The sequence below is a fragment of the Hyalella azteca genome, unplaced genomic scaffold, assembly GCF_000764305.2.
Source record: "Hyalella azteca isolate HAZT.00-mixed unplaced genomic scaffold, Hazt_2.0.2 contig14470, whole genome shotgun sequence".
In the NCBI taxonomy this organism is placed as follows: Eukaryota; Metazoa; Arthropoda; class Malacostraca; order Amphipoda; family Hyalellidae; genus Hyalella; species Hyalella azteca.
In genome coordinates, this window is record NW_025944352.1 from 353,080 (window position 1) to 373,170 (window position 20,091).

Consider the following 20,091-nt stretch of genomic DNA (forward strand, 5'->3'; position numbering starts at 1 on the left):
GAACAGAGAATAATAAAGTTGTTCCTTGCGTGGGTGCGTCAAGCTGGGCATCGTTGTTCACGAAATTGGTCACGCAGTTGGCTTTTATCACGAAATTCGTCGACCTGATCGAGATCTTCACGTGACCGTAAACGACAAGAATATTCTCGACGAGGAGCTCTTCAACTTCCACAAGCTTCAGTGGATCGATACTTCCATTCAGTACGATCTCTCCTCCGTCATGCACTACACGCCAATGGTGAGACCTAATTTGCATCAATAAATATCTTAAAAATTGTTACTGATGAGTGAGAATATTAAACAAATTGTCAACCAATTTCTGTATGAATATGAATCTTCGGTACCACCAAAAATCTCATACACAATTTCTCTTGCAATATCATCCATTAGATATTTATTGCCAATTAGTTAACAATTGACGGCTATGGGCACGAACGGTGAGTGCTTCGATCAAAGAGGGGCAAAAGCGAATCAATAACCGAAATCTCGGAGGCGAAGGCTCCACTTCATCGGCAGAAGTCAAACAGCTGACGGGTGCAGTCACGTAACGTAAACTTGCCGCATGCCACCACAAACTCACAATCAAAAATATATAAAAAGCTGACGTGATATCGCTGATGTTATTGCAGTAGACCAACGTGGCACGTGCTAAATGTTTATCTGAAAAGTAATGCATTCGTATAGTTGTGGGTAGATACTAAATTTTCAGCGCAAGAAAAGTGACAACTGTTCGAAAAATAAAGTCAAATAGCCTTTAGCAGTGTTCAAACGTTCACGCTTCCGACGCGTCTTCTCTGTACGGCACTTAATACTGAATAACAATGACTAGCGGTGGTTTTTACCCAACGGAGCCTCATGGTGAAGCTCGGCTAACATTGATTATTCACTATTAAACACTAGATTTAGAATATTTGGAGTCTGTATACCCCTTAAATAGGTTGGCTCGCGCAGACTCCAAGAACAGAGATGCTAGGTGATTTTTATCTCCAATTTTTCACTCAACGAGCGCTCCATCTCACTCAACGAGGTGATTACATCATTCGATGATTTCGACTCATTGTCATGCACTTACATCGGCTTCCCGCCATATCTAGCGCTGAGAGTTGGCTTTCCGCAAGTACGACAAAACCAGTGAAGTAATTGATTTTTCTGGAGAAATGGGTACCCTTCTGAGCTCAACTTTGAACAGCTGATACAAGTTAAATCTTCGTAACTTTCACAGGTCTGATCAACCTCGCTCACAGAGATATCTTTGCATTTTTTGCAAATTTTCATCTGTAATTGAGCAGATTTTACTTTGTCTTTTTGTCTCACGAAACTGGAGGGCTTTTCGACTACCTGTTTGACCGACGCGAATGCTGCTAGGCAACAGGTCAAAATAGGTATATCATAAACTTATCATTTTTGCAGAGGCTTGATAGCGACTTGGTTCAGCGCACGTATCATGACAATTGATAGGCCAGCGTACTATGTCTGTTTCTCCCGCCAACCATCGGCCGGTTCTCAGAGAGCGTATGGACCAAACGTTTGCGTGCCTTGTCCTTGCAACTCAATCTAGCTTTCTAGCTTGGAATAGAATGCTGAGGAAACGTGTAGACCATTATGTGTACCTATTTTATTCATCAATAAGAGCCAAATTTTATGGAATTCTTACTATGCGGTGCAATGTTGTCATGGAAACTAGTAAATTCGATTAGTGTTTTTCCGACTGATGGCAGCAGATGGTGGCCAATATTATAAAGCGAAATCGTACATGACATTTTTCATTTCATCTGATCAATTTTACCCTATTTATTTATAAAAAAAACTCATTTGAATAACTTCTAATATTTCCTTTCATTTCAATGTGTCAAAAAAATTCTATGTAATGACCCATGTAATATCGTATCAAGAATTTAATTATGTTAATTATGTATAATAACTATAAGTAAATTATTGCAATTAACCACGACGCCCGCGCGGGCCGAAGTCAGGAGTGGACGGGCAATGGTCGGGTGAGCGTGGCTACCCGCGAGCCGCTGCTGCAGGGCGTCTTGGGCGCCTGGAAGCGCGAGACGAACCGGGGCCTGTCGCACCGAGACAAACTGCTGGCCAACACCGCATACCAGTGCATAGGTGAGTCGCCTGCCAGTGCATAGGTGAGTCGCCTGCCGGTGTTTAGGTGAGTCGCCTGCCAGTGCATATAGGTGAGTAGCCTGCCAGTGCATAGGTGAGTCGCCTGCCAGTGCATAGGTGAGTCTCGCCTGCCAGTGCATAGGTGAGTCGCCTGCCAGTGCATAGGTGAGTGGGTGAGTCTCGCCTGCTAGTGCATAGGTGAGTCTCGCCTGCCAGTGCATAGGTGAGTCGCCTGCCAGTGCATAGGTGAGTCTCCTGCCAGTGCATAGGTGAGTGGGTGAGTCTCGCCTGCTAGTGCATAGGTGAGTCTCGCCTGCCAGTGCATAGGTGAGTCGCCTGCCAGTGCATAAGCCAGTGCATAGGTGAGTCGCCGGCCAGTGCATAGGTGAGTCTCGCCTGCCAGTGCATAGGTAAGGATGTCGCCGGCCAGTGCATAGGTGAAGGTCTCGCCTGCCATTGGTTGAATTTCTGTTTTTTTTTTTGATGGGCAAAGAAGAGTAAAATGTAACTTTTTGTCTTCAATAACCATTTTGCTTCAAGATTTCGGACACAGTGACGTAATTTATGCCGATTGCGCACATATTACTAAATGCGTACTCTTCGGTGGGAAGCGACAATATTTGTATGGATGACGTCAAGCTATCACATGTCTCGCCTGCCGTTCCATTTAAAGGTTTAGGACAAAACTGATGCAATCCATTGTTGATTGTCAACAATTCTCCCCTTCTTGTGTGTTCCTGTGATGCTGTTTATCGGTGTCCACGCGCGCATTCAAATCAAATAAATCATAATTAACGCAAAATCATAATCCACATCGTTATTTTTTTTTTAAACTATTCAATTGACCAAATGCAACATTGAAAATCAAGGCATGGTCTGGTGAATGGATTTTTTCGCAGCCCAGTGGTTGTCTGCCTGTGGATTGCCAGTAGACCCCTGCCAGGGCGAGGGCTACACGGGAGCAGACTGCCGCTGTGTCTGCCCGCCTGGCACTGCCGGCACACTGTGCCAGCACACAACCGGCGGATACTACGGTGAGTCTTGAGTGCGCCACGACCACACATGACACTCATGAGTGTGCGTGACGTCCGTGTGATGGATGGTTCCTTAATGATAAGTTGGCTCGCGTATTGAACGAATTGCCACATATATGTTACGTTTAAGCGAGGTATCACGCAAATATATGAGGGTCTAGAGCAAGAAATTCATCACATTAATGTGGGATAACCTGAGATGTGGTCGCTTGGGTGGGATAGCGTCAGATGTGGCCGGTTTTCTGCGAGTCCTTTTTATGCTTAAGACAATGAGCACCATAAAGTGGAAGATTTCAATCGCCTCCATTAAGCATACCTTGAAAATTTTTAGAGGCGTGAGCGACCCTGCATTAGGGCCGCCTAGGACTCTGCGTGGGAGCACGCAAATCAGCTTCTCTATATATATATGTCTGCTTCGGGTTGAGTTTCGAAGGGCAGCCTCTGGGCAGCTTGCTAGCTCCGTATGACTCGGCTCGGCCATCCCTTGTCATACTCTCAGGCGACTATATAAGGTCGGATATAGGAGCCCTAGCTATAAAAATTTTTAGTTGGTGGCGAGCCTGAATTAGGAACCGCCTAGGACTCGGACCGAACGTAAATCAGCTTCTCTATGTCCGCTTTTTGGTCTACATTCCGGCCCCCGAATCAGACAGCCACCAGAGCCTGGTGAGGGGACTGAGGGGATTCTGCCAACTCTTGCCCTACTCTCAGGAGACCATAAAGTCGGCCAGGAGGTTCTGACTAGTCGCTGATTGCGATCAGTTGGCCAACTGACCCAGAATAACTTTGCGCCGAGTGTAGTGACTATTCGGCCGAAGCCTAGGCGGTCCCCGAATTTTGTTAGGGACGAGATTCTGACCACGAAAAGATTTCGATCGGGTGGTCAAGCAGACACAGAATAACTTTGCACCGAGTGTAGTGACTATTCGGCCGAAGCCTAGACAGGGTACAAATTTTGGTAGGGTATATAACTAATGATTTCGAGAAGAAGAGCCTAATTCACATGAAAATTTCAAGTAAAATATTTAACACCTGTTATTCTTTTTGAATAATGTTTAGAAGGCCTAACCAGTAAAAATGTAGTAATTTGAGGTAGTGATTATTTTCATTATTTCATAAGATCTCATACCGATAATCTCAAGTGAGCCGTTCTATCGTGAAGGTCAGCAATACAGAAGACATATTTCGCTTAAATTCAATGTACAAGTTTACAAAACTCAATCGATGAGATTGATTCTCAATTAAATCTTCAAGTTTCAGTTATCTAGATTTTTCACGCACCACTGGAATCAAGAACAAATTATCAATTATGCAATAAGGTTGCACGATGTTCACCTAAACGCCAATGTGATGAAGTTTTTGCCAGTCAGTTTTTGTCGTAATTGTTTCCTAATCTAGTGCAATACTTAATGAATAAGTGCGATACTTGAGGTTGAATATAATACTGTATTTTATTTGTGGATACAGATGACCTCCTGTCACCCTGCAGCAAGACTGTCGCCTACGACACCATCATCCGCTCCCCCAACTACCCCTACAACTACGATAAGGGTGAGCACGCCTGTTGCACAGGACCCAGTTAAAAATTAACGCTTGCATTGCTTACCACCGCATACAATCTACGGTCGTATATGTATGCCGCAACAGTGCAACGGTAGTGAACAGTGATGGAAAGACAATTTTGGTGCCTTATCAGGGTTACTCGTTGGCGTTGTGCCGTTGCCTATTAGCCTCTCGACAGCAGCATGCATTGATGGGCAATGTGGCATCGCTACGATATTGGCGCTACCACTATCGGTTGGCTGCTTATGCCGTCGCCATACCATGCAGTGCCGTTTTAGTAGCGACCTAAATACGGCCGTCTAATTCATTTGGAAAAGGCTGCCCTGCCTTACCGGAACAAGGATAGAATTGATTATGTTACGCCAGCACAAGTTAGGCACATGAATGTCATTTATTTAGAAAAAAATAATTGAAAATAATAAAAAGTGGTCACAAACGGCATACATTAATTAATACATTTACATAACAAAACATTACATTCGTTTACGTACATTAATACAGAAGAAAAGACATTAATATTTAAATCGTAATATTGATTTATTTAACATTTAATAATAATATGAATGAATTTCCGTACATGATTTACATGATTTTTCCAATGAAGAATTTGCTTGCTCTGAAAATACGTTAGCGCAATATATTAATTACTGTCGCTTCAGTTCTGAGGCCATACTTTCAAAACTCGCTAATTAAGTGAACGTAAGTACTTACGCTCTATTTTCTTGTCTATGATTGGTGGATGTTGCTTGCGTGGCCGTCAATGATTGGCTGATGGACTTACGATCTCTTAACTTTTTTCGAAAGTATGGGCCCAGCACTCCTACTACTTTTATGAGGTGAGTGAGTGTTATTATAATTATTATTATTTACAACACTTCTCTTTAACTTCACTTCTTGTTTGTTTGTCTGTCTGTCTGTCTGTCTGTCTGCTACAAATCTTATAATCGAAACTAAACACACTTCTACTTATTCTATCGATCTGTCTGCAAGTCAAAGATGTAGCAGATAATTATCAAACAAATTTTTGTTTAAATTATATTTTGTTTGGCTTGTTTCTTATATTTGTAATACTCTTAGTAGACGCTTTTTCTGTGATCGAAATTTTCAGTGGTGATTTAACTTCGTTTTATACTCGCTGAACGTTTTCAAATCATGTTGAATACATATTAAATGATTTTCATAGTAGTCTGTGATTGGTGGATTTTGCTTGAAAGGCCGTCAATGATTGGCTGATGAACTTACGATCTCTTAACTTTTTTTGAAATTATAGGCCCTGGGCAGCAGTAGGGTAGCAGTTCTGCACTTACCAAGACATCGGGATTACGTAAATCATATTTCATGACGTGCGCCTTCACTTTGATTAGATTGCTGTTCTATTTTGGTAGCCTCTATTCATTTGATTTCTACAACTTCAAATTAATCAAATTAAACATAATAAAAAACAATAATAAATGTAATAAAAATATATTTATTGCAGAAAATTCTATCATATAGTTGTCCGAAGATTATTCGGCAGTCTCTAACTTATTCGCTATTATGATTTATCATCGGCAATACCGCGTGTGCAATTCTCAATAGGAAATTTTATCGCACTTCCACCCGCGGTGTGCAGCACCTAAAAATTGATAAATTATTTCATTTATTTTTACTTCATATGCATTTTTTATAACGAATTGTTAATTATATAAGTAGAAGTATTCCAGCGAGTATCTAAATCATTGAAAACAAAGAAACCGTCAGTCTTTCACACAATTCGATACGAGAAGTTCTATCCTTTAAAATATGCTTTTCAGTTTGCAAGATACTGATATCGATAGCAACTGACTTAATTGAGAAAAACCGGATCGACACTTCATCTGCGTCCAAGTGAGCGGATTCCAACGTAAAAAGTAAATGACTCCAGTATATGTAAATATGTAAAGTATATGTAAATTATATGTAAATTATATGTAAATTCAGTTTATATGTAAAGTATAAAGTAAATGACTGGATACTGGATACTCCAGTATCCAGTAAACTAAAAAGTAAATGACTCCAGTAAAACGGATTCAAACGTAGAAAAACAATTCAAACGTACTTAATTTTGCGCTGACAAACGGCTCACGCTGCCCTCAATTCTGAACGGATCTGACTGCAATTATAAAAATACAAATTTATTGCAAAGCACAGCGGTAGAGATCGTCGCATATTTTTACGTTGCTTCGTTTTTGATTAAAACGGGACTTTCAAAGTTCATACTGAATTTATAAACGTTTCGTTTGTCTTAACGCTAATCGACGCTACACCGACGATCATTATTCTAATTATTCTACATAGCGATTATAGTCACTGACGATCATTATTCTAATTATTCTACATAGTGATTATAGTGACATCTGGTATAGCAAAACTTTGAGGGTACGTTGAATACTGCTGGATCGAGGAACTATGAATAAGATTAAATATTATCAAAGAAAAGACACAAAAAGTAATATTCACTTACAAAAACGGCTATGAACAAAATTTAAAGAATTCAATGAAATAATAATGGCGTTTCGATCTTTGTCTTGTTCTTCTCTCTTTAATTTCTTACCGATGCCAAACTTGTGGTTTTCTTGCTTTTCTTCTCGCTGTCTTATCGATGCTACATTTGTTATCTTCTTGCTCTTATCGCACCTTTATCGATGCTACATTTGTGGTCTTGCTCTTCTTCTCGCTGTCTTATTGATGCTACACTTGTTGTCTTCTTGATGTTCTTATCGTTGTCTTATCGATGCCACATTTGTTGTCTTCTTGATGTTCTTATCGTTGTCTTATCGATGCCACACTTGTTGTCTTCTTGATGTTCTTATCGTTGTCTTATCGATGCCACATTTGTTGTCTTCTTGCTCTTCCTATCGCTGTCTTATCGATGCTACACTTGTTGTCTTCTTGACGTTCTTATCGTTGTCTTATCGATGCCACATTTGTTGTCTTCTTGCTCTTCTTATCGCTGTCTTATCGATGCCACACTTGTTGTCTTCTTGCTCTTCTTATCACTGTCTTATCGATGCCACATTTGTTGTCTTCTTGCTCTTCTTATCGCTGTCTTATCGATGCTGCACTCATGGTCTTATCGATTCTTTACTCGTGTCCGACGAGACCGAAACTGTCTGCCATAGTTAGTCTGCGTCAGTCTGCTATACTCGTCGTCAAGTGTCGTCTAGAAGACGTAAATCATCGTTATGCTCCACGCCTCTTAAACCATTCACGAGCGGCATGTTCATGCATGAGTGCTTGCATGAGTGCCACGCACTAGTATCGTTTACCACTCATAAGTGGCATATATGCCTCCTGGCTCGCGCACCTCCATGAACGGCGTACGTGTGTCACCTATAAGTGGCATGTATATACCTACTAATTAGTTCGTGAGTCAAAATGTAGCATATACATATGTCAAAGTGTACTACCGGTATATGTGACTGCATGGTTATACTATATTTGTCAGAGTGCCACGAATATGTCAGAATGTAACATATATGTCAAAGTGTACTAGATGCGACTGGTTATACTATACAGTGGGGGGAAATAAATATTCGTACACTTGAAAAATCGTATTTTAATGTATGTAAGTACACAAACTTAACAAGAAAAGTGATTTAAATTATGTATAGAGACGCATAGTATTCAAAAATACTATCAAAAGAAATTAAATCTCAATGCAACAAAAAACAATGCAACATGTTCACTTTTCGGGTGAAAAAAGTATTCGTACAAAACAATGAATCCGCATTATTTTAATTTAATACTTGGTTGAATACCCTTTATTCAGCTCAACAGATACCAGTCTATTTCTATACGTCTCGACCAATGATTTGCAGATGCTGACTGGTATTTTATACCATTCTTCTTGGCACACCACCTTAAGATTCTCAATGTTTGTTGGGGACCTTTTCTTAATTTGAATCTTCAAATACCGCCACAAATTTTCAATCGGATTTAAGTCCGGCGCGTTGGAAGGAAGGAGAAAGTTATAGGAAGATTGCTAGCCACTTGAATGTTCCTTTTAGTACAGTTGCTTCGTTCATTGGACGCTTCAAGACCCGTGACAGCGTTGAAAACCAAAGACGATCAGGTGCTCCTAGGAAGATTTATGCACGATCTGCTAGATTATTGGGACGAAAAATCCAAGAAATCCACAGATTACTCGAGGAGAGTTGCAAAGTCACCTGAGTGCCTCAGGAATTCAAGTAACCAAACGAACGATAAGCAATGAACTTCACAGAAACGAATTAAAATCACGCACCCCAAGAAAGACCCCACTCCTAATTAAACGACATCGAGATGCCAGGCTGAAATTCGTCAAGGAGCATAAGGACAAAGACTATGCTTTTTGGGAAAAGGTTCTTTGGACGGACGAAACAAAAATTGAGCTTTTCGGTCGAAATTATCGTCACCATGTGTGGAGGAAAGACGGTGAAGCCTACCTTCCAAAGAACACTGTGCCTACTGTAAAGTTTGGTGGTGATTGGATTTTCCAGCACCTACCTGGTGATTGGATTTTCCAGCAGGATAACGATCCTAAGCACACTGCAAGATCCACAAAGAAATGGTTCGCTAATAGAAATGTACACGTTATGGAATGGCCAAGCCAGTCGCCGGACTTAAATCCGATTGAAAATTTGTGGCGGTATTTGAAGATTCAAATTAAGAAAAGGTCCCCAACAAACATTGAGAATCTTAAGGTGGTGTGCCAAGAAGAATGGTATAAAATGCCAGTCAGCATCTGCAAATCATTGGTCGAGACGTATAGAAATAGACTGGTATCTGTTGAGCTGAATAAGGGGTATTTTCAACCAAGTATTAAATTAAAATAATGCGGATTTATTGTTTTGTACGAATACTTTTTTCACCCGAATAGTGAACATGTTGCATTGTTTTTTGTTGCATTGAGATTTAATTTCTTTTGATAGTATTTTTGAATACTATGCGTCTCTATACATAATTTAAATCACTTTTCCTGTTAAGTTTGTGTACTTACATACATTAAAATACGATTTTTCAAGTGTACGAATATTTATTTCCCCCCACTGTATTTGTCAGAGTGCCACGAATATGTCAGAATGTAACATATATGTCAAAATGTACTAGATGTGACTGCGGGTATACTATATTTTTCAGAGTGCCTCGTATGTGTCCAAGTGTACCATGTGTTTCAAAGTGTACCATATGTGCCTAGGTGTATCATATTTTTCAGAGTGTATACTATATATATGCCGTAGTGTACCATATATATGTCAATCAAGTTCGTAGCAAAAACTTGCAACGAAACAAGCCGTCTATATTCTTTGGCGTGAGTTTTAACTTGCTACAGCGGAATTATATAGGAAAACACCTCCATGCAGTCAAATCACAATTAATTTATTGACAATAAACGAACATTTGTAAAGACCACTTGATTCTTGCTGGGCGACTAGTGGAGTTCTTCTGAAACTTCCACTGTCCTTTTACCTTTAAACGATATTTTTAGTTGCGCTCGAGAGCTCAAAACAGTAACAATAAATCGAACAAGAAATCTTTTTTTTTTTTCATTTCAGGATACTGATCTCATATACGTATTAAAGGAATCAGGTACAATTTAAAATATTCTTGGTTAAATCCAAGTCTGATTTAAGGTGAATTTACCATTGTTTCAATGAATGAAATTACTTCTTTCCGTTAAGAAGTTTAGTATTAAAGGAATTGGAGTTTAGGTTAATTGAAACGTCGCCAACTCTTGACGTTGACAATTATGGTAAACAATCATACATGAAAAAGTAAGAGCATCACATAAGCAATAAAAACGTCCCTTTACAAAATCGGAAGTTTATGAGTGACCTGCCTTATTAAATATTTATAGTAAAATAAATAGTAAAGTAGAAAGTGAAAAAATTATTTTCCGGACCAAACAATAAAAAAGTTTCAATTCCCAAATTAAGTGTTCGCCATAGTTTTTTTTTTCTACATATATATGCATCGTAGGCCATGCTCGTGTGTGCTCAGTGCAGAGCGCTGGCCACTTATTGAGATTTGCCGCGCACTGATGACTTTAGCAGTGGGCGGTCCGACCTTAACAAGGGTGACTACAATAATAAATATTAGCTTCCTTGTAATGAAAATTTTTCTGCACGTATAAAACTGAGATAGAGCGGCATTCTACACAATATAGTGACTTAGTATTCTTCTCAGTTATAATGGTTTTGTTGCTTTATAGTAGTTATAATAGTTTGTTGCTTTTTAATCGCATTTACTTATACCTTGGATTACTTTAGAAGCAATCCTCTTCCACGATACTGAAACGTAATTTACGGTGTTTTGTTTGCTAAAATTCTGTAATGAACGTTCCTCTCGTGTCGAAGCATCTTTTTCGTCTTATAATTAAATTGAGTTAGGATTTTTTTATTTAACAATAAGTTAATATGTACTTATTTTGAAATTAAAACCAATCAATCAACCTGAACATCAATGATAGATTTTCTATTATTCCTTTACCCAGTAAATATGAACTGAAATTAAACTGGCATCGACCCACGCTATGCAAACCACAATGAAATATGAACGGCCCTTCATTACGAAAGGTTAATAAAGGGTCAATGCATGCAATGGCTTGGGACGCAGTAATAACCTGTAGGCAATTCAAAGTTTCGCACAACACGATTCCTTTCATCAAGTGGATATACAAAGCGGGTGGGGAAAATGTACAGGAAATGCGCTGACGTTGACTTTGCTGTCACCTCGTGGTCTCTGACGCAGCAGTATGCGTTAAAGCTGAATTTTGAGTTTAATGTGTCCGCGAGAATACGTTTCATATAGGCCATTGAGTTAAATGAGTTGTAAGATGTGTGTTTCAGGAGGAAAATACCATCACAAAAAAAATGCAATGAGTAAATGTTCAAATACCTTACTTGAGCAGGAAAAAAGCTTGTATGTTAATACGGAATGCGTCGTGCCGAGACGTATCGCTGTGGACTGATAGGTTATACGGCGTGCAGAGACGTGGTGCGTATTGGTTAAAACGTAATGTCGGGTGTGTTAATGCATAATATGTCGTGTATGTGTTAGTGCATGATAAACCATGCAGAGACGTGATGCGTGTAGCTTGTACGTAATGCATCTTACAGAGACGTGGTGCGTGTGGCTTAGTACGTAATACGTCGTACAGAGACGCGGTGCGTGTGGTTGAGTACGTATTACTTCGTGCAGAGACTTGGTGCGTGTGGTTTAGTACGTAATACTTCGTACAGAGACGCGGTGCGTGTGGTTTAGTACTTAATACGTCGTGCAGAGACGCGGTGCGTGTGGTTTAGTACGTAATACGTCGTGCAGAGACGCGGTGCGTGTGGTTTAGTACTTAATACGTCGTGCAGAGACGCGGTGCGTGTGGTTTAGTACGTAATACGTCATGCAGAGACGGGGTGCGTGTGGTATAGTACGTAATACTTCGTACAGAGACGTGGTGCGTGTGGTTTAGTACGTAATACGTCGTACAAAGACGTGGTGCGTGTGGTTTAGTACGTAATACGTCGTGCAGAGACGGGGTGCGTGTGGTATAGTACGTAATACTTCGTACAGAGACGTGGTGCGTGTGGTTTAGTACTTAATACGTCGTGCAGAGACGCGGTGCGTGTGGTATAGTACGTAATACTTCGTACAGAGACGTGGTGCGTGTGGTATAGTACGTAATACTTCGTAAAGAGACGTGGTGCGTGTGGTTTAGTACGTAATACTTCGTACAGAGACGTGGTGCGTGTGGTATAGTACGTAATACTTCGTACAGAGACGTGGTGCGTGTGGTTTAGTACGTAATACGTCGTGCAGAGACGTGGTGCGTATGGTTTAGTACGTAATACGTCGTGCAGAGACGTGGTGCGTATGGTTTAGTACGTAATACGTCGGGCAGAGACGTGGTGCGTATAGTTTAGTAGGTACATAATACGTCGTGCAGAGACGTGGTGCGTGTGGTTTAGTACGTAATACGTCGTGCAGAGACGTGGTGCGTGTGGTTTAGTAGGTTTAGTACGTAATACGTCGTGCAGAGACGTGGTGCGTGTGGGTGGTGCGCAGCGACGAGTGCAGGGCGCCGGTGCTGACGCTGCTCGACTTCGAGTTCGGCGCCCGCGACTTTCGCGGCCACTGCACCTCAGACTACCTCGAGATCAGAGGGGACTCCCCGAGCGACGGGGAAGTGTAAGTCTTGGAGCAGTGGGGAGGGACAGCCTCAAGATCAGGAGTGACTTCCCGAGCGACGGGGAAGTGTGAGTTTTAGAGCTAAGGAGAGACGTGCGAATCTCCAAGAGATAGGGAAATGTGAGTCTTGAATGAGTGAGGAAGGACCGGCTCGAAATCAGGAGCATGCTTCCGAGCGACGGAGAAGTGCGAGTCTTGAAGCAGTGGGGAAAGATAGGTGATTGTCATGCTGTTCATCGCAAGGAACTTAAGTTTTCGGCTTGAGGTAATTACTAATGGAAAGCGAGTATAACCTCGAAAAAATTCTGTTAATAAATCATACGTAGTGACCAATAATATATTACTGCGATCAACCTCCAGTGTACCATGCCTGCCTATTGATTGGTCGTGCAATGTAACAATATTTTCCAGTTGACAAACTGTAGCTAATTCTAATGTAGCTGTAGGTGACTGGCTAATACAATATCGGGCTCCGTCCCACCAGAATGTGTGGGCAGGAGATCTCCACGGGGACCCAATACCGCGCCCGTGGCCCCACGATGGTCCTCAACTTCAACGGGGAGCTCGGGGGGCACCGGGGCTTTGAGGCGCGTCTCCACTTCGAGGACATCGAGGGCTGCTGCCGCCGCATCGTGAACGGGTCCTCCACCTATGTCCTTAGCCCGGGGTATCCTGCGCAACCCGCGAGGCCCTTCAGCTGCGCCGTGCAACTCAAGGTAATGACGCGCGGTCCTTCAGCTGCGCCGTGCAACTCAAGGTAATGACGCGCGGTCCTTCAGCTGCGCCGTGCAACTCAATTAAGTTAAGTATATGGGCGAAACATACGGTAATTTTAATAAATCTGGACTGTCGATCCTTACAGCTCTACTGACTTACGTATACGTTATTCAGACCAAAAAATCTCAGTTACACCGCACGGTATGGAAAATTTACATGACGCGAAAATTGTATACTTGCAAACTGCTTCTCTAAATGACAGATGTCCATAAATGTGTTCTATCACATAAGGCTCAGACTTGAGTGTTTATTTCCGTAGTTCCTTCAAGTAGTTCTCATGATGCATATCCCTTCATCGCAAATACTTCGAGTGATGAAGGAGTTCGTAGCAGCTATTTTCCCAACTTGTGCGCTTTGATTGACATCCAAGAGTTATCTCTGAGCCAACAGACATAATGATCCTCATTTACATGTATTTATTGGTTGGAAATAATGACTTAGTCTGATAAGATTTCCTATTCTTTTCGTATGCATGTCATCAAATAGCAAGCGATATTTATCTTAATATTAACCTCCGTTTGTATTCTCTCTTCCTTGCTCAGTTCATTATGTACATGAGAGCACTGCTGCACATTTCCTCTTACTTGCATTCACAGGTTAAAGCGTTACGGACATTACAGAGTTATGTTTTCATTTTTTTAACATGCGGTAATAAATTACGATACCTTGAAGACATCATCTCTTCGATTTTATTTCAGTTTTATTTCTATGGTGCATATGGAATCCTCTGAACGTTTTCTCGTGAGAATTAAAATAATTGCCATTGCAGGCCAGTCCTGCAATGCTTGAAGTGTTCCTGCAGCAGTCGCAGCAGGTACCTGCAGGAGATGCGTGCCCTCTACAGCTGTGCCTACCTAACGGCAACTGCTCCAGGTATTTATTTCTGTAATTCTGTACCCAATTAAAAATATTCTATGGCAGAGCGCCGCGTCTTGGTAGAGCAATCAGCGCGCTAGTCTATCCACTCACCACGGCCGCGAGTGCGCGGGACGCAATAAGTTGTGTGAATTAACCCTCTACCGCCTGACACGAGTAACCGGAGCAATATTGTCACAAGCCTACTTCCCAAAAATGATAGGTTCTAGTGAGCGCAAAATTACTTGCACTGATGGTTGCCGCCACGTACGACAACTTTAAAATGTTCTCTGTTGCGTACAAACGTCCTCAGGTTGCTACACAACACTCAATAGTTTACGTATAATTTAAGTTGGAAGTTTAACTTTAAAATGTTCTCTGTTGCGTACAAACGTCCTCAGGTTGCTACACTCAATAGTTTACGTATAATTTAAGTTGGAAGTTATGTTTCCGTAGAGTGACATACGGCGGGAGGGGCTAAGTTCCAGACGTGCAAGTGGTGTAATTTGTTGCAACTGAAACTTGGTAGCAATAGTCGGCGGCCTATAGAACAGTTTTCAAGCTAATCATATAGAAGCATCCAAGATATCTTATTTCCTTGCGAAGGATTTTGAATGATAGAAGACCGTTATGATTTTATATATTTTATATAATATAATATAACATACAACTTTATTACCATATTAATGGAAGGTAATGTAGAAATTTATTCAAGATTTGCTTTGCCTGTTCTTACAAGCGGCCACTCCTAAGACACGAAAGACTAGCAGTCAATTTGACTTCGCATGAATGGTAGCTGGAATCAGACATCTTAGAGGAGACCCTAGTAAACCAGACCAAAGTGGATGAAACGACGTGAAGTACATTAGGTGCAAAAACTATCCGACACAAAGGAAAAACTTTATTATTTTGAACGTTAATTTTAACAAAATTGCAATTATCAAGTCAACATTTAATGATATTGTTGTTTTGATATGATATTTATATTTCCCATGTAAATTTACTTTAGAATACTATTTATTCATGTTATTTTGTTTGATAAGCTTTAATTACGTCAGTTTTTAATTTGTGTCGGATACTTTTTGGACCCACTGTACATTTAACCTCAGTAAATTAGACCACTGTTCTAAGACCTTCAGTAAATCAGATTCCATCAAGTCAGACCCGTGACCCTACGCAGGTACTGCGGATCTGCAGACCCCCGTGAGCCCGTGGCAATGCTGCCAAATTCAGGGTCAGCCCACATCTTGTCAGGGTCTCAGCCCTTGCTCCTCACCATCACCACCGTCACCACGCCCTGCCATAAGGTCTGCTTGCCCGTTAACTTTATTTCTATGTCAATTGGAATACAAATTCAAAAAGTAACTTGTCTTTTTGAAGTAGAATTTACATTTTTACCTATGCTAATAATTGACATTTTACCGATTTGCCACTTTTTTTCATTACTACTTTAATCTTTTATTTTAGGATTCTATTTCTTTTCTTCATAGCTCCCGTCAATAAGACCTATTAGTTCACCCTATTACTCGTATATTCGACTATTACTCGTATATTTGCATTGTTATTCAGTTTTCAATTATTTGTGTGGTACTCGGTTTGTGATCTTCGTTCATTTTACCTCCATCGCTTCCCTAAATACACTCGGGCACTGTAAATACGGACCTCGAGAAAAACACGGCGAAATTCACTTAACATTCTGTATTTACCTGCAAGATTTGAACTTAATAATATTACCATTCAATTTGCTTTTGTTCTAGCATCGGATTTATTCCAAAAGCATTTGCGTCCTCGTGTCAACTTCAGTTCAGCTTTTTGATTTGAGCGCTATTTTCCGTCAAGATTAGGCATGGTAATATTTGATTTCATTGCATTACTTAATATCATTGGGAATATTTTACTTCATCGAATTATTAGGCGTTGTTTCTCCATTAAAATTCCCGTACGAATTCTACGAATATTTTGATATTCTCGTGTTACGCTGTTTAAATGTTATTCGGGGAAAAAAATTCTACATTAATGAACTGACGACTTCTCAATAATTCCACTTAAGTATCAAATCTTTTATCAGTCATCTATTCAGCAAAAATACTTAATATCCTTCTCTTGTAGCTGTGATCGTATTATTATTTGCACATTTTATTACCATTAATTTCTTACCTTTAAGATTGTTTCATAATAGAACTCTATGAATTTTTGCAAATTGAGTTGATGTTTGTATATGTATAACATAATTTTTAGTTCTTCCAATACCAGCCTGCCTGCCTGCATCAACCTGATGCTTGAAATCGGTTTCCAATTCTAACAAAGCAATTTTTATTTTCTAAACAAATTGCATCCATTCTCACGCTGCAGTTATTGGGGACACAAGTCGAATGTTCAGCCTGCTTGGTCAACTTGTTTGTTGATGTTCAGCCTGCTTGGTCAACTTGTTTGTTGATGTTCAGCCTGCTTGGTCAACTTGTTTGTTGATGTTTAGCCTGCTTGGTCAACTTGTTTGTTGATGTTCAGCCTGCTTGGTCAACTTGTTTGATCATTCCAGGTCTTCAAGCTGGGCGGACCTGGGCATGAACGCTCTGGTTCCCTGGAGGTACTTGCTGATCGCTGGACCATGTGCGAGTACCACTTCCAGGTGAGCTCAACGCTGTTCAGGCCATGACAACATTAACACTTCGTGATTTCAAATGCAGAAAAATAAATAAATTTAATTTGGATTAGAACTTGAGAGATTTTTTAAAACGTCAATAGGGACTCGTCCTCGCTTCTCTGACTCTCCATTGTAAGTGATGTTTTATTCAATACATTGGGCTGAAGATCAGACGATTTGTTGGAAAATTATTTGTGGTCACAACGGGCGATTTGTGACCGTCATCTTCCATTGCCATAATTTTCCTGGCAATATTTACTTAAAGAACCGGTCCTTTTCTCTTTACGTATTTTCTTCGTTTATTGTGAAGAACTTAATCAACATATTAGCTATGGAAAAAATTAATCCACCCAACGAAAGTTTACGAATGCCTCAATGTGCATCGATTATAAACTGTTTTCTTTCAGATCGAAGTATATGTCCTAAACTAAACAAAATATATATTATGTCCTAAACTGCGTTTCAAATTCATAGCGAATGCGACCGATTGTTTGAATTGCCGTGAATTTTTCTGCAGGATATACCTAGTAATATAGAGAAGATAATTTTTCATAATCAAGGTTTTGCTAATTCGGTACATATTAGGAGAAAACTATTCACACCTTGTTACGAGGAAAGACAAAAAATTTAGGAAAGACAAACCTTTATTCAAGCATCAAACCCATGAATATTTATTAGAAGTGATTTATTTATTATTAGAAGTGATTTATTTATTATTAGAAGTGATTTATTTATTAGAAGTGATTTATTTATTAGAAGTGATTTATTTATTAGAAGTGATTAATTTGTTAGAAGTGATTTACTTATTAGAAGTGATTTACTTATTAGAAGTGATTTATTCGTTAGAAGTGATTTATTTATTACAAGTGATTTATTTATTATTAGAAGTAATTTATTTATTATTAGAAGTGATTTATTTATTAGAAGTGATGTATTTATTATTAGAAGTTATTCATTTATTTATTAGAAGTGATTTATATATATTAGAAGTGATTTATTTACAATTAGAAGTAATTTATTTATTAGAAGGGATTTATTTATTTTTAGAAGCAATTTATTTATTAGAAGTGATTTACTTATTAGAAGTGATTTATTCGTTAGAAGTGATTTATTTATTACAAGTGATTTTAGAAGTGATTCATTTCCGGCGCAGAGCCAAACCCCCGCGCATGTGATGCTGGAAATATCGTCGGCTCAGCTGCGGGGCGCCGGCGCCCTGCTGGTGGTGGACGAGGGGGGGTCGGGGGCGTACCCCCCCAGCAGCAGCAGGAGCTACAGCAGAGGGCGCGCCGTGCTGCCGTCCTACGTCTCCAGCAACGTCAGCGTCGCCGTCGCCGTCCAGGGAGACGTGGGCACCCGCGTCCTCATCAGCTACTCATTGTGTGAGACGCCCGGTCCTACTTGGCTACTCGATCCTACTTAGCTACTCGATCCTAGAAGCAGCTACTCTCTCCTAATTAGCTATTTGATCCTACTTAGCTACTCGATCCTACTTAGCTACTCGATCCTACTTAGCTACTCGGTCCTAGTCAGCTACTCGGTCCTACTTAGCTACTTGATCCTACTTAGCTACTCGATCCTAAAGTCAGCTACTCACTCCTACTTAGCTACTCAACCCTAGAGTCAGCTACTCACTATTACTTAGCTACTCTTATTGTCAAGTACTCACTCTTTCCCCATTAGGCTATAACTTTACGTGACTTCACCACGTAACAACTTCTTCTTGGTTTCTTCTACTTGGCGACCTCTCATAGCTACTCCTCTTTACCTCACTATATTTTAATCTCGCCTCGGTATTCATGTATTGAATTAACGGCATCTGAAAAACATTAATAAATTCTCAAGCTTACTTGTTACCTTGATTCATATTAATTATTTTTTCCTTTATTTGTTTATGTTTGCAGTTAGGAAAATATTCATAAGACTGTCATTGCTTTATGCCAGTCTATGTTCCAGTCGCGTTACATCGCGCGTAACGCAGCGCCTTACGTGGCACTCAATATGACACGCATGACACTCAATTGTGACATTTGTGACACACTGTGACACGTGTGACACACTGTGACACGTGTGACACACAATGTGACACGTGTGACACACAAGATGACACGTGTGACACACAATCTGACACGTGTGACACACAAGATGACACTTGTGACACACAATGTGACTAGTGCGACGCAGAATGCGACACATGTGACCTCAATGCCTTACTAGCAACACGGCATCATATGTGCGACACACAACATCCTGTATGACACTAATTCCTACAAGTGCCTCATAACGCCCTTGTGTGAATGTGTGCCACATCAAAATGTGTGACACACAGCATATCCTGTATGACACAAGTGTCTCATAACGCCCTTGTGTGCCACACAAGTGCCTCATACTGCCCTTGTGTGCCCCAGACGAGTGCCAGGACCAGGACGATGAGTGCCAGTACTGGCAGCTGGACGGGGAGTGCCAGCACAACAGCGCCTGGATGACGCGTCACTGTCCAGCCTCCTGCCGCGTCTGCAGTCAGTGACGCGATCGCTGCTCAGCTAATGACTCGTTAATGCACTGATTAACTTCATCATTAATGCACTGAATCATTAATGCAGCACTGATTAAATCAGCATTAATGCACTGATTAACTTCAGCATTAATGCACTGATTAACTTTTGCATTAATGCACTGATTAACTTCAGCATTAATGCACTGATTAACTTCAGCATTAATGCACTGATTAACTCAGCATTAATGCACTGATTAACTTCAGCATTAATGCGCTGATTAACTTTAGCATTAATGCACTGATTAACTTCAGCATTAATGCACTGATTAACTTCAGCATTAAGGCACTGATTAACTCATCATTAATGCACTAAAACATTAATGCACTGATTAACTTCAGCATTTAGAAGTGGTTGAATTTAA

At 40.4% G+C, this 20,091-nt stretch overlaps 1 protein-coding gene across 1 annotated transcript in view; it reads left to right on the forward strand.

Annotated features, from left to right (window-relative positions):
- Positions 1-20,091, forward strand: part of LOC108669614 — a 47,565-nt gene that overhangs the window by 18,430 nt on the left and 9,044 nt on the right. Inside the window, exons 5-15 of the mRNA XM_018156992.2 lie at positions 44-238; positions 1,974-2,115; positions 3,015-3,149; positions 4,617-4,700; positions 12,746-12,896; positions 13,381-13,612; positions 14,443-14,546; positions 15,709-15,835; positions 17,068-17,157; positions 18,326-18,554; positions 19,581-19,691. Of these exons, the coding sequence (XP_018012481.2) occupies positions 44-238; positions 1,974-2,115; positions 3,015-3,149; positions 4,617-4,700; positions 12,746-12,896; positions 13,381-13,612; positions 14,443-14,546; positions 15,709-15,835; positions 17,068-17,157; positions 18,326-18,554; positions 19,581-19,691 (1,600 nt within the window). The remainder of the gene's footprint in view (positions 1-43; positions 239-1,973; positions 2,116-3,014; positions 3,150-4,616; positions 4,701-12,745; positions 12,897-13,380; positions 13,613-14,442; positions 14,547-15,708; positions 15,836-17,067; positions 17,158-18,325; positions 18,555-19,580; positions 19,692-20,091) is intronic.